Raw genomic sequence first — 15941 nt, 5'->3', positions numbered from 1 at the left:
CGCAAAAGGAAAATATTGAACTACAATTTTTTCCTTGCATATACATTTTGTGCACAACTAATTGTGGCTTTAAACTTTTAAGATCTAAAAGACTTGAGAATTGAAAATTAGGTATTAATTTGGAACAAGTTGGTAAACCCAACTATACAGACGTCAATTATTTTTAGACTCTATTTTTTTTTATTCTCAGAGCCTAGTCTTATTGTTGAATGTATATAATATTTAACATTTTAAAGCACCATCTTAACTTTGTCTGTGTAATGGAGCTCTTGGGCAAGTTGGTGAAATGAAGCTATGTATCCTTTCTCAGAATAAAGTTTTTAAATTCAAAAAATGAGATTACATAGGAAGTAAGTTATGTTAAAATAGTATCTGACAAATACTAGGCAATTAATAAATGTTTGTTGAATTGAAATAACTTCACCTCCTAGCCCTCTAAGTATAGGCTGAGGAGGCTGAGGAAGGTATTCCATGAAGTTGGAAATTAAGCAGAGCAGTAGATGCAAAGTGGAGTACACCGTGTCCAGTTTTTTTCCCTCTATAAAAGAAGGCATTAGAGTATCATCTTCTAGCTCTCCAGAGGAGAAAGGAGGCTAAGGGAGGTGGTATCAGTCAATGCCAGAATTAGAAAGAAACATGGTAATGAAATAGACATCCCTTGAAAATTTTGTGCAGCAAATTATAGTCTTTCTTTGCTGCTTGCAGCACATTTGTTTTTCCTCAGGCATATTGATTAGAGAGTCACTAATGACTTTTAATTTATATAATTTTACATATATTTTGAACCTCTTCTTCTCCATGACCCACAAAAATCCCTGGGCCCTAAGTCTAATACAGAAATTTAAAATGTATTAAGTTTCTATCAGAACTTTTCAAGGAAAGCTTTTTTATATTGTTTTCTCATAAATGCTTTCTGAAAATTTATCAAAGAGATATCTTAAGATATCTTTATTTCCTGTTGTATCACAATTCTATTGATTTTATACTTTTCTTTTAGAAACATTTGTCTCCTTTTCATATTTGTACTTTTTTTTATAAACTATGGAATAACTTATGATTTCTAAAAATATTACTAAAACATAACATTTTACATCTACATGTTGCAAATATATTTTATAATTCCAAATCTTCTTAATTATTGCTTTTCCCATATAAACTGTTATATAAACTGAACTATTGTGTCTAAAGATTCAAAAATATGCTGGTACTAATCAGTTAAGGTTAATTATGTATGCATTAGTATATAAATAAATGATTATTCAAATCCCCTCATTTTACAAGTGATAAAGCCAAAGTACAGAAAAGCTGTGATTTACCAAAAGTCACATAGCCAATAAGAGAGGTAAAATTTAAATCCAAGCTATTCTGAGTGAAGTCCCTCTGCATTAAACTGATTTCCCTCTCAAATAATTGAAGATAGTTTAATTTTCTAAACAACATTGTGAAAAATATCAAATTTAATCAGTTCATTTATTTAAACACAATAAATGTTTTATCAAATGACAGCATGATATAATATGAACACTAAACTTAGAAACAGAAGGCTTGAGATTTCATGCTGGTTTTTTAATTTACTAGCTTTGTAACTGGGGGTAGTCACCATTAAATGAAAATAATTTTGACAAGGGTTGTTGTGGGTAAAATATTATGTAAATGTGCTATTATTGACATAATAATGTCAATGGAAGGGAGTTTGGGCATGAATAATTTAAATTGGCATACAATACTAAAAATCATGCATATTTGACTCAATAGTTGTAATTTGGGGGTCAAGATTTGCCTTCCTATTTAATGTGTTTCCTAAGCTAGTTTGTAAAATTAATTTGCCTTCACTAAATAGAAAAAAAATTTATGATAGCAAATAGATTGAAGGAGCGAGTTAGTCTGGAATCAAAATTAATAGCAGATAATTCACAAAGTGAATAATAAATGCAGTCAACTATATAGAATACATTTCTGACTTTAAACACTAAGGCTCCAAAGTGATGGATGTTTCAATTTGCTTAAAGTTTGATAAGCATTCCAGACCTACAGTTTATAGAAATAGATTGTTAATGAATAACCAAGAGTAAACAAGATGACTTTTTGGATCAAACTGAATTAATTATTGATATCTTTTTTAAAATTTGAAATCTCTCACTTAACTACCAAATTTCTTATGCTAATATTGGTGAGAATCTACCATTATAAATGTTATAATTTTTAACTTTATGTAATGAAAATGAGGTGTTTTTTTTCCTGCCTGAAATTATCTAGTAGATTGACAAGTCATCTTGTTTTCTTAATGCTAGATAAATGTTTTAGTGAACAAAGCTACTAAAATATTTTCAAACTATTTAAAATAATTTAGTGGGGAAAGGAGAGTTTTTAACCAACTCTAGGCATCTATAATACATTTAATTCTCTTTTATGTCACTTACACTTCGATATTTTCAAAGATTCATTATTTCATCTCTATGGGTACTGCCTCAACAAATGTTTTTCCCTTTATCCTACCTTCTTGAAGAGGCGCTGTGGCCAAAAAAGTTTAGAACTTGGTAACTAACCCCATATGTAAGTTTAAAAGATAGATAATAGGCAATAAAGTTGTTTGCAGAACTCATATTAAAAGCCATTTGTTGTGTCAGGCTATAAAAGCCTAACTTCCATCAATATAATCTTCAAAAATTGAAAGTCAATTCTATGCCAATTTGAGGCATTGGAGTAGTGCTTTTATGGAACATTTATTATGGCACCAGTAGAATATAATTATTTGAGCATGTCAAAAAATTCAGATTCTCCCATAAACAGGAGTTCCTAGGAAAATCAAACAGAAGATAGAATATACATTACATGTTTTTTGGGCTTACTGATTTTCTGCAAGATTCCCTATATTTCTATTAGATTTTCAAAATGCAAGTCTAGTTATAATGCTACTGTTTTTACACAGGTGGATTGTAATAAGAATTATAACCCTTTAAGTTTATTTTACATTAAGCAATTACTAGAGGAAATTGGTTATCATAAAAGGATTTTAAAATCTAGAACTATAAAGGAACTAATTTAAGGATGTGGGCCTCTAATTTTGATTTGTAGGCTTCTAAAGCAGAAGTATTAAACTCAATAATTTCACCTTTAAAGCAAGAAGTAGGTATATAAAGGTTTTTTTTTTTTTTAATTTATCTTGAAGACACCTTTCAGATATACAACTCTATGGTTCTTTGACCTAGAAAGAGAGATTAATTATTAGAGTCTTCCAAATGCCCCCAATCCTTCCACCACAGTTATTCCATTCAGGCAAATCATTTAATAGTTCACCTCCTAAATTTAGGCTTTTAATTGTAGTTTATTTTCTAAGAGAGGTTTTAAGAGAAGATTTATTCTTATAAAGAATATAAAATTAGGACAATAGACACAATAATTCATTAAGTTTTATTCTCTGTTCCTAAGGGTTTTTCCATAGAGATATGAAGCCAGAAAATTTACTTTGTATGGGTCCAGAACTTGTGAAAATTGCTGATTTTGGTCTTGCAAGAGAATTAAGATCACAACCACCATATACTGATTATGTATCTACCAGGTGGTAAGTAACTAATAGGGGGGGGGGAATAAATTAAGTTCGTATTGAAATTTCGCTAAAAATACTGCCATAAAGCTTTTTGGCAATTCAGTATTCACTTAAGAGAGAATGTAGAAATCAGAAATTTCCTTTTGTTAAAATTTAGAAATGTCTTAACTAAATGGAGGAACCTTGAGAGAGGAAAAAAATAAAAGTATGTTTCTAAATAGAACACACCATTCTACTTACTAAGGACCTATCCAAGCTACTTAATTTGAAAATTACTTCATTAAAATGAGAACAGAACTAGAGAAAATGAGTGAAAAGAAAACAACCTGAAAGATGAGAGATAAAGTAGCACAGTGCAAGAATTTGGAAGGAGAGGACTAGTCAAAAATCATACCCCAAACTAGCTTATGTGAGGTAATTTACAGGGTAAGATTTGGATAAGATTCTTTATTTCTCTGTACCTCAGTTTATTCATATGTCACAAAGAGAATGAACTAAATAATTTCTAAGATCCATTCCAGCTCTAAATATTATCCTAAATTAAAAGTTGGGGAATAATACAATTTTGCAGTGACTTATAAAATTCCTTTTATTGAGTTTCTAAATTATTTTAAAATATCTTCAGGAAAGATGAAATTTCACTTTAATATGGAATTTATTCTAGATATCTGGGTGTTGTCTTAACATCTATACTTCATATCATTTAATAGAAATAATGCTTCCTAAATATTCAGGAGTTAGAATCATTATGTTAATAATTTGATATTACATATTCTTAGTGCAGGTTCTGGTAGTGCTATCTGAATAATATAAAGTAATCTTTAATTATTTCCTGAGTCATTCTCAAAAGTTAGTCCTTCCTCTGAATCCCATAATTGAACCAATTAGCTTTACCAATATGGAGTCCATTGTGCAATAGGTTTCATATACTTTGTAATTCAAGGGCTTTTTTTCCCCTACCAGCAATTTCATTAGTGCTTTTCTTAGGTTTCTGGTCACTAACATTTACTTTAGCTCCCTACAATTTCTTCACTCTTTGCCCCTCATTCAAGAAAAGATCACATATATTTCCTTCACCCCCACTTTCTCTTTTGTCCTTTGCCTCCACAGGCTCTCCCAGAGGAAAAGGACTCTTCTTTATCTAAACCCCATCACTTCTGTCTTTTGAATTTTGGCTTTGCCTGCCTTGTCTTTTCTCTGAGTCTCTGCTTCAGTCTGCTTACCCTTTTGAATTCTTTCTAAGATTCCTGTTAAATTAGATTTTATAGGCTGGCCCTTTTCCACTGAACCTGCACTTAATATGTTCATATGTTCTACCTACATATATCATATGGACCTCTACTTCCTTATAGTACAAACTTGATTTCCTCTCTGGCTCTAGACACAAGGCTCAGGTGGACCTATCTTAAACTTTTTAAAAATATATCTCACAAAATAAATATTGAAGATAGACCTTTCTCCTTGACAAGGTCAACCCCTTTACAGGCATTCCAGATTGCCCTTTCCATCTTTTACAGAAGATTGCCCCATGGTCATTTCTTTCTCCCCTTTAATAACTCCTTACGTGCTGACTCCTTCCTTGCTGCTTATATTTACCCCAGTTTCTCCATTATTCTTAAAAACTCCTCACTTGATCTTGCCATCTCCTCCAATTCTCATCCTCTTCTCAGCTAAGGTTCTTTAGAAAACCTATTGAAATGAAGGTACCTCCAATTCCCTCCTTTCACTTTCTTTGAAACTCTCTAAAATATGGCTTCTGATCTCATCAATCATTTTAAACTACTTTCCCCAAAATTTCCATTTATCTCAGTTGCCAAATATAATAAACTTTCCTTTGAAACTGTTGATGGAAAATAGTACGGTGGAAAGGAGGTATTGACTAGCACCTAACATCCTATACCAAGATAACATTAAAATGGGTTCATGATTTATACATAAAGGGCCAAAGAACTAATACAAAATGGATAATTTTTATTACATTAAATTAAAAAAGTTTTTGTGCAAACCAAATCAATGTGAAACTGTTGATAGTCTTCTCCTCTTGGATAACTGTTCTTTTTATGTTTTCTTGACATTATTTTCTCCTGGTTCTGACCAGGGCTGACCACTCCTCTATCTCCTTTGCTGGTTCTTTATCTAAATCATGCTTCCTGATCAAGGGTGTCCCCAAGAATTTATCCTGAGTCCTCTTTTCTTTTCTCTCCATACTGTATCACTTGCTTCCACATTTCATCCAGGGCCATCTTAAATCAACCTGATCTATATCTTGCCACTGGACCCAGATGGCTCTGGAGGGGAAAGTGAGGCAGATGACCTTGCCCAGTCCCTCCTCACTTAAGTCCAATTCACTTGCACATCATGGAGTCACCTTCCTGATATCATGGTCTTCTTCAAGAACAAAGGACAAACAAAAATTATATATATATATATATATATATATGTATATATATATATATATATATACACACACACACACACACACATATATATATATATATATATTACTATAATTACTAACAAAATTCATAGGATCATATAAAATTAATTCTTACCTCCTTCCTCTCTAGGAACCAGGCAGGGTATAGCACCAAAAACAATCAAATGCTGTATTACCTTATGGTTATTGTTGCTATTGGTGGTGGTGGTGGTGGTGTGTGTGTGTATGTGTTCTGATATATTAACTAGATTATAATCTGAGTTCAGATAATATTTTATATCCCTGACATTTAGCACAGTTATCTTTAGATAACATACTCAATAAATGTTTGTTAATTGGCCAAAGCTTATAAATTGAGCTGGGAGTCATTTTTTTAATATTCTGCAAATATGACATACATCTTGTTTCGTATTTTATTTTTCTACAGGTACCGTGCCCCTGAAGTTTTGTTAAGATCTTCAGTGTACAGTTCTCCCATTGATGTTTGGGCTGTTGGGAGCATAATGGCTGAACTATATACACTGAGACCACTTTTCCCAGGGACAAGTGAGGTAGACGAAATCTTCAAAATTTGCCAAGTGTTAGGGACTCCTAGAAAGGTAAGCACTTTTAAATGTTGGATCAGATTTTTACCTTTCTTTTTATTAGCTAAATTTTGTTGGCTCATGGAGACATTAGCTTAATTTCAAAGGGTTCCTTAGTAAAATAAATCCAAAGATAGCAAACAAAAGAGAAAATAATTCATCTATCATAAACAATAAACCAAGTCTATTACATATTGTTATTAGTAAATATTACTGACTGCTTAAGTTATGTAGGAATGACTAGATTAATGAGAGAAATTCCACAAATCACACAGGAAAAATCAGACTATTTTTATTAACATACCTAAAGTCCCTAACTTACATTTTATATAGCACAATAAATTCTTGGTTATAGTAATCTCTATAGACAATTTGTCTCTTGGAAAATATATGTAAATATATCCCAGTATTCTAGAAGAAATTCATACTATAATAAATCATAAATAAAAATATTGAGAAGTAAAAGAGAAGAAAGAGTCAAAGTTGACTTGAGATTTAAAAATTGGGTATTGGGGGCAGCTAGGTGACGCAGTGGAGAGAGCACCAGCCCTGAAGTCAGGAGGACCTGAGTTCAAATCTGGTTTCAGACACTTAATACTTCCTAGCTGAATGATCCTAGGCAAGTCACTTGACCCCAATTGCCTCAGGGGGAAAACGAATTGGATATTGGGAGGTTGGTGTGACAGAGAGGAATAGAAGTACTAGAATGAGAAGCAGGTTTAGCGAAGTTAGATCTGAGATATACTGCATTTGAGGTGCCTGTGAAGCCGGCCATTAGTTGCAGTTATGTGTCTATAAAGTTCAAAAGACTTAAGGGCTGAAGATAAGATGTGGAATTCTTCAATCTAGAAGTCCTAGTCATAGAAACTGATGAAATTGCCAAGTGAGAAATTGTAAAGCTCTCTGAGAAGCTAGACCTGGGCCACATAAAGCATCTTAAGAGGAGAAGGAGAAGCCAGGAGAGGAGAGGCCTGGGCATGTCCAATGAATAGCTGGGAAGGGAATTTAAAAATTATCTAGTTCAATCTTTTTTTTTTCTTTTGATAGAGAAACTGAATCACAAGAAGATTTGATGGCTTGCCCATCACACATCTATTACTTGACCAGCCCAGTGTTCTTTCCACCTCTCAAACTTGTCCCTTCTGAGGGAGGAGAGAGGAGAGCAGACCAAGGGAAAGTAGTGGGCCAAAATGTAAAAAAGTAGATAGGTCAGGGAGAACAAGGATAGGAAAAAAGATTTAATAAGTAAGAGGTCATTGGGGACTTCTGAGAGAACAACTCTCCTAACTATTTTTGGTTAGTAAGGAATAAGATGCTACTTCTGTTGTCTTCAGTAAAAGCACAGAAAAATATAACCTAGAAAGTATTTACTAAGTTCTTAAACATGCATTTTTGTTGTTGATTTCCATTTTAGGCAACCTGATTGATTTTAATATGTTTGTTTAGATTTTTGCTAGGTTTTCAAAAATATGGTTCTCAGAAAAAAAAAATGTAAGATAGTGTGTGATCTTACGCATAAGGAAACTGACATCAACAAACCCTGCATGAAAATTATTCTAATTATGTTACAATTGATGATATGGGGTTTGGCACCAAATGCAAGCACCAAAAATTGGGGTTTGGTCATGTGAAGAATTTATAATGGTGATTCTTTTTGGCAAAAGTGAACAGTGAAAATGAAGGGATACAATAGACACTAGTAATGGTAAATATGAAATAGAGTGGGAGAGCATATAAAAGACAAGCTCCTCAGTGGAACTCACAATTAACCCAGTAGAGAGGGAGCACCCCATGAGGTTGGGGTATGTCCTTAGCTGGCAGGCTAAATCTTGAAAGGAATTTGGCATGTAAAAGAGTTAGCTGTAGTATTACTACTGGGCTTATATCCCAAAGAGATCTTAAAGAAGGGAAAGGGACATGTATGTGCAAGAACGTTTGTGGCAGCCCTCTTTGTAGTGTCCAGAAACTGTAAACTACGTGGATGCTCATCAATTGGACAATGGCTGAATAAATTGTGGTATATGAATATTATGGAATATTATTGTTCTGTAAGAAATGACTAACAAGATGATTTCAGAAAGTCCTGGAGAGACTTGCATGAACTGATGCTGAGTGAAATAAGCAGGACCAGGAGATCATTATATACTTCAACAACAATACTATATGATGATCAATTCTGATGGACGTGTCCATTTTCAACAATGAGATGAACCAAATCAGTTCCAATAGAGCAGTAATGAACTGAACCAGCTACACCGAGCAAAAGAACTCTGGGAGACAACTATGAACCACTACATACAATTCCCAATCCCTCTATTTTTGTCCCCCTGCATTTTGGATTTCCTTCACAGGCTAATTGTACACTGTTTCAAAGCCTGATTTTTTTGGTACAGCAAAACAACTGTTTGGGCATGTATACATATATTGTATTTAATTTATACTTTAACATATTTAACATATATTGGTCAATCTGCCATCTGGGTGGGGGAAGGAGGGGAAAAATTAGAACAAAAGGTTTGGCAATTGTCAATGTTGTAAAATTACCCATGCATATATCTGGTAAATAAAAACTATTAAAAAATAAATAAATAAAAGAGTTAGCTGTAAGGAGAAGAAGTGGGGTTGGGAAGCATAGTGGAGTTGGGAAGATAGTACATGGCATTCAGGAAGGGGAGGGGGGAAAGACACCACAATTTTAATACCAGTTGAAACAGGCTAATTTCCTAAAAGGATTTAGCAAAGAACTAGGGGCAAGATGACAAATTTATAGGAAAAGTTAGAGCAGAGCTTCTTATTACTTATATTTGCTAATTTTGAGGATTACAGGTAAATTTGAGGGGCAGTCTATTCACTGTTGTCTCAGGAACTTGGTTATCACTGACCAAGAGATTGTAACTATATTATTATATTCTTAAGGCCAGGAGATTTGAGAATCATTGACAGATCGTTAGAACAATCACACTCTTAAGGTCAAGGGAACTCGGGATTACTTTATTTCCCCTAGAAGTTGTACCCCATCATAATCACATTTCATTCATGAAAAAAGTAGTTTTGTTTTGACTTTTTTTAAATTTTATTTTCAGCTTAATTCTGTAACCTAAAACATCTATCCTTGAGCAAGTAACTTAACCTCAAAGTACTGCAGACAATTCTCTGACGCTTTAAATTATAAAATAATTGCTCATCTGCATTAGCAAGGAGAATTTCCTCACTGGGATTTCTCAACTGGTACTTAAAAAAAACAAAAACTCTACTTGCTCATTGAATTGCATAAATGTTATCTAAATTCAAAAACACTAATTGTAATATGATTAATTTTATTGCTAGATCTCTATTGTGGCAAAATGAGATATATAATTTACATATATATGTTGGCTTTGGATCTCTATAAGATTTCCAAATGAAAAAAGGAAAAAAAAAAACCTGTTTATTTTTTCTTCTTTTTTTTAAAATAGAGTGACTGGCCAGAAGGATATCAACTTGCATCCTCTATGAATTTCCGATTTCCACAATGTGTTCCTATAAATTTGAAAACTCTAATTCCCAATGCAAGTAGTGAAGCTATACAACTTATGGGCGATATGCTGAATTGGGACCCTAAAAAACGGCCAACAGCAAGTCAGGTATAATGACTTTTTCCCTCACATTTGTGTTAAATTCCATTCTTTAACACATTTTCAACTAACAGCTTTTCAATACAGGTATCTTGTGCCTCTTTAGTAGAATCGATCTTGACCAAATTATGAAATCTTTGAATTGTAAAGGTTTTAGAACTCTGAAGAGACCTGCCCTTGAATGAATATTAACATGATTGTGTGCATTATGCTTCTCTTTTGCTAGGGAAATTTCTGTTTAAAAAGAGAAGCCTAGAGAACGACTTTTGCTCAATACAGAAGTAATAGAATTTTAGGCAAACTTTGAAAGAAATGTTTCTGATCAGAAAAGGAAGGAGATTTGGATATACTACAAATCACATTACAAAGATGACCAATTCCCTCTCTGTATAAGATTGGTTCTGCCTTATAATTTGAGAGTGGAATTTTTGTTGTTGTTTCATAAGAGACATTATGCAGTATTGAGAGGATCCATTCCTTCAGTCATAACAGAATTACATAATTCCCTACAGTGCCACAGTAGTTTCTCTGACACTAAGCACGCAAGAATTTCTGTTCCTGACATATCCTCCTAGACAGGTAACATGGAGTAAGGAAGAGGGGCAGTATCTTCCCTTCAGTATTCTGGGCTCTGAGCGTATCTGTCTTGGCATTTGCAAATTTGGCATACTCTTAATCACATCAATCCATAGGACCTAAAAAAAAAAAAAAAAAGTGATTCTGAGGATTAAGCAAAGATGAATGCTCAAAATTCAGCATTAGGCAGAAGCAGCAGAACCTAAATTCTAGTACATGAGAAAAAATAAAAGAGGTGCTTATATGTTGCTTCTTAGCATTTAATTTTTTATCTGAGAGTAAAAATATACTGTTGCCTCCTTCTTAAGTCTCTTTTCCTTCCTCAGCTTCATCCTTCATTTCCCTTTCTCTAAGTTCCCCCTTCTATACTATTTTGAATCGGTCTTCAGTGATCTAACCTATTTTCTGTTATTGATGACTTTTCTTCACTTTCTGTATTCTTCATTCTACCTTCATCTTTCTCCTCCTCCCCTTTTACTTAATTCTGGCAGCAGATACAGATTGAAAATACTTAACTTTTTACCCAGAAGGATTTTCCTTTTAAGATATGTCAAAACAGTTAACTATTACTTAAAGCAAAGCTTCTTAAATTCTGGATCTTAACTCCATATGGAGTCAAGTAATTGAATTGTTAGGATTGCAAAAAATTTAGCAACAGGGAAAAATATTAAATGTTCTGCCAAGATTTAATTCTTCTGTAAAAATAAATGAGCACATCCATCTCATTAGTATGCAAATTTGCTTTTATATTTGTCCTTAATAAATGGTAAAGTTATATGTATATCAAAGAATTGTTTTAAAATAAATTTTTGTGATTTATTATCAGTAAAAAGTTTGATTTGTATACCTATTTTATATACCTAGATACTTAGCTTTGCATAAAAATCATTTATATTTATCATGTTTCATTGACTATTATGATTATCTCTAGTTTTGTTTTATTCTCCTACTTCATTGTGGAGTATCATTTGGCCAGGTACCTTGTTCTAGCCAAATTTTGTGTTTTGGCCCTAGTATACTACTTTGCCAAAACAGTAAATATTTAATATCAATATTTACCAGATTAGATGATTACTACATGTATGTATTATTAAAATTATTTCTATATGAGGGGAAATATTTATCAATGCAAATATATTACAATAAAAAATTCAAGAATATTCAATAATATTATTTAATTTCAGGAAGTTTCAAATATTAAATGAATTGCACCAGTAACTATTTTCAGGTGTTAATAATAATGTATTATGTGATCTATCACTAGTTTATCCATATAAAGAAAAGAAAAATGCTCTCTTGTCCTCATAGAATCATATTTTAAAATCACTACGAAAAATTTTATTTTTATATGCTATTTTATATAATTTCTTTGTTTTTTATTATTTCAGCTGTTTGAACTATTTTTTTAGTGTTTATAAACACAGTGCAATTATCTGTATCTGATGGAATTTCTGCAGACTTGTAGGTTTAAAAATGTATCTTGTACAGTTTCCTTTGCTTCAGATTGTACATTTGTATTTCTTGCATTTTTAATATTATTCTAAATTTATATTATACTCTATATACATTGTACAGAGAACCTCCCAAATAGCCCGGTCTCTTCAATTAGTCCTTTATGGGCTCTTTTCCTGATAAATTAGCAAAAATTAAATTGCCTATATCCCTTAAGAGGGAAAACAGCAGATGAAGAAAGTGATTTAAAAAGATACTGATTCCTGCTTTTGAGTAACTCTCCTGTACCCTACCACTTCCCCACTGGGTGGTCCTGGACATTTTTATTACATGATATCCTGAGATTTCAATCTTAGGAATTACAATATAAATATGTAGCAGCAGCTAGATGGTGCAGTGGAGAGTACCTGTTGTGAAGTCAGGAGGACTTGAGTTCAAATGTAGCCTCAGACATTTAACGTATGACTCTAGACAAGTCATTCAACCTCAATTGCCTCAGCAAAAAACAAAAAATATAAATATGTAAAGGACTCAGAACTGTCCCTCTGCAAGAGAAGGTAAAGTGATGCAGAGCAGACTCATTTTCCCAACCCACTTCTCCAACCAGTGTTATTTATAAATAACCCTGAAATTAGCAAGCAATAATAGTTCTCAGACTTCATGAACTCTGAGCTCTTAGTTCAGAAACATAGATAAGTTCAGTTCCTCCTTTAGCTGCCTTTGTTCTTTCCTCTCCTGTTTCACTCCTGGCCCTCTTTCCCACTGCTAGCAAATTCTAGTTGCAAAGAAAGCAATGTTATTTTCTCTTGGTTTAGGAAACAGAAAGACTAATAGTCATCTTTTTTTTTTAATAGGTGAGGAAGAATTTAGGAATAGATTACTTCATCTGCTCCTTATCCATACAGAGAATTGGTGTTCTGAATGATCTTACCATGATGTCTCAAAAGCTCAACTCCATAGAATGAGAAGTCCTTGGAATTTGCAAAGTGTACTTTAAAAAATTATTAGTTCTATAACAATATAGTTATAAAAATACCAATTAACAATCAAAGAAAACATTGAGTAAATCTTCAATCCAGACTCAAATTTGAATGTTCTTTAATAAAGATATACTTTATTAGAGTAAAACAAAACAATATTATAACATATTTAAAAAGTCAAACTTTTTTTGAAATTTGTGTGTTCCCTTCTGAATCTGCCTGTAAGATATTACCTTTGGTAATTTTTTTTAATTAGCAAAAATATTAATCTTAGTTTTTCTTTTGAAAATCCTTCTTATTTTAATGCATCTTCATACTAAGTCAGTGTTGTATATGTTATTTACTCCATAATTTTCAAATGTTGGCAATTATGATACTTAAAATAATGAAAATTATGAATAAGTGAAACTAAACATTCAAATCACAAGTTTTCATAAATTGCATAGATTTTCTGAAATTCAAAAACTGACTTGATTATTTTACCACTAAAATCAATATGTCATTAACTATCACATCTAATTTAAAGTAATAAGAAAATCAACCGATTTTGACAAGCTACATATTAAGCTCTTTAAATATTTAGAGTTTTGGATTTATGATAAATGCTACATTTACGAATGAGATGACATATGTAAAGCACTTTGCAAAGCTTACAGGGATTTCTAAATGCTATCTGTTATTATGATTTAAGTTTTTCATATGTTTGATTTAATGTCTTCTGTCTTTTTTCAGGCTTTGAAATACCCATATTTTCAAGTTGGTCAAATATTAGGCCCTCCTCCACAGTACTTAGAACCAAAACAATCTGTGAATAAACAACCTCAGCCAATGGAATCAAAACAGTCTTTCGTTGAATTAGAACTTAAACCTCCACCAGATGACCAGGCCCAGTCACATCCCCAACCAAAAATTTCCCATCAGCCACTACAACCAATTCAGCTATCACAGAACTTGCCTGCCCAGCAGCCTTCAAAACAACAGCCTCAACAAAAACATCAAGAACCATTATTCCCAAGTATCATTAAAAACGCATCACCTGTAAGTAACTGTCATTTAAAAAATAAAATAGTTTCACTAGTGAGGTTGTCAGAGCTCTGTTGTCAGACCCTGAAAAAACCTTAGAAAATACATGCTAATCCTTTATTAAAAGTACTTCCTGCTCAAAAGACAAACTTAACAAATTTATGGGTTTAAATAAATATCCATTGGGGAAAAAAACTATATTATTCTTCTGCCATTTAAGTATGAAAATCAAAACAGAAACCTGACATTGGAAAGCAATAAATTAATAAACTCTATACATTTTTAAAAGCAACTAGTAATTGAGATGCAAATTTAAAATTTTTTTAAGAATTTAAAATTTTAATTTTGTAAATAAAAATTTTAAAGAATTCAGTTCTTGAGTGCTAATTTAATTTTGTGTCTATTTTATATTGTTTCTAACTATCAACTGACTTGGAGGATGTTTTCTGAATTATATAATATGCAGTATCAAACTTTATTTTTAATGTTTTTTTTTCAATACCCTTCTTCCTCTCCCCAATTATATTTGCAGAGATTTGGTCCTCATTCTCCTTATCACAAAAAAATGAGAGCTCTTTTCTGTAGTTTCAACTCTTATTTCTATGTGGATTACTTCAAAATTTTTATCTTCATCTCGACTTTTTTTATCCCAGCCCTTTTGCCTTGTACTTCCATCTATCTCCTGACTATACCCAATTAAATGTCCCTCATTTCTATCCAACACAAAATGTGTATAACTAAATTGCTTATCCCTTCCTCAAGAGTAGTTTCTTCTCCCAGACTCCATTTTTCCATTAGTCATAACATTTTTTCTTAATTATCCAGATTTACATTTTTAGTTAACTGTGAGTCCTTCCACACTCTCCTCTTCCATATTTTGTTGTCACTAAGTTGGTTTTTTATGATATCATTCACATTCATCCATTCCTTTCTAATCAAAGAATCCCAGATTCTCGATGCTAGAAATCACCTCAAATACTGTCTTCTCTAGCCCATATCTGAGCAAGAATCCCTGTTTCTCTATCTGGAAGGTTATCATCCCATGTTTCATGATGGGAATGTGCTACCTCCTGAGGTAGTCTATTTTGATTCTATGTAGTGCTGATTATTAAGAAAATTTTCTTTATTATCAAGACTAAATTTGCAACTTCTTAGTTCTTTTGGGGACCGAATGGAATAGGGCTAATTATTCTTCATTTACTTGAAAGTAGCAATCACAATCCCATAAGTCTCCTCTTCCCTTGTACATCTCCCCAGTGTCTTCAGCCTGTATAAAGCATGATGTGTTTCCTCTTTGCACCCCTCTGAAAATTCTCAGTTTATTAGTGTCCTTCTCAGAACAGAAAACAGAATGGGTATGGTCTGACCAGGACAAAATATAGTTGTACTGTAGTCACTGTGTTATTTTTGGTACAGCCTAAGATTGTATTAACTTCCTTGGTTGCTGACACTGTTGATTTATATTAGGCTTATAATCCACTACAAATTACAGTCCTTTTTTAGTCAAGCTGTTGGCCAGCCTTACTTTCCTCCTTTGACATAACTGACTCTTTGCAATCACCCTTTTCCTCTCCAGGCACATAATGAGTACATAATCATAATTGTTGACTAGTCACTCTGCAGAAATAAAAATTAATTAGTAGTGCTGATAGTGATGAGGAGAAGAGCGCTAGTAGTGTTGGTGATAGCTAAAATTTACATAGAGCTTTAAGGTTTATAAAGTGCTCT

At 32.6% G+C, this 15941-nt stretch overlaps 1 protein-coding gene across 12 annotated transcripts in view; it reads left to right on the top strand.

Moving 5' to 3' along the window:
• The window catches only part of MAK (male germ cell associated kinase), an 87638-nt gene that overhangs the window by 41038 nt on the left and 30659 nt on the right, over positions 1 to 15941 (top strand). For all 12 annotated transcript variants that reach the window (XR_012482825.1, XR_012482824.1, XM_074271481.1 and 9 more), the window contains exons 6-9: positions 3430 to 3562; positions 6412 to 6583; positions 10024 to 10191; positions 13923 to 14228. Coding sequence is in view for 10 of the 12 variants with exons in the window: in XM_074271481.1 (XP_074127582.1) it covers positions 3430 to 3562; positions 6412 to 6583; positions 10024 to 10191; positions 13923 to 14228 (779 nt within the window). In the remaining 2 variants the exon portion in view is untranslated. The remainder of the gene's footprint in view (positions 1 to 3429; positions 3563 to 6411; positions 6584 to 10023; positions 10192 to 13922; positions 14229 to 15941) is intronic.

The sequence above is a fragment of the Sminthopsis crassicaudata genome, chromosome 1, assembly GCF_048593235.1.
Source record: "Sminthopsis crassicaudata isolate SCR6 chromosome 1, ASM4859323v1, whole genome shotgun sequence".
In the NCBI taxonomy this organism is placed as follows: domain Eukaryota; kingdom Metazoa; phylum Chordata; class Mammalia; order Dasyuromorphia; family Dasyuridae; genus Sminthopsis; species Sminthopsis crassicaudata.
This window is presented reverse-complemented; position numbering and strand designations above follow the sequence as displayed.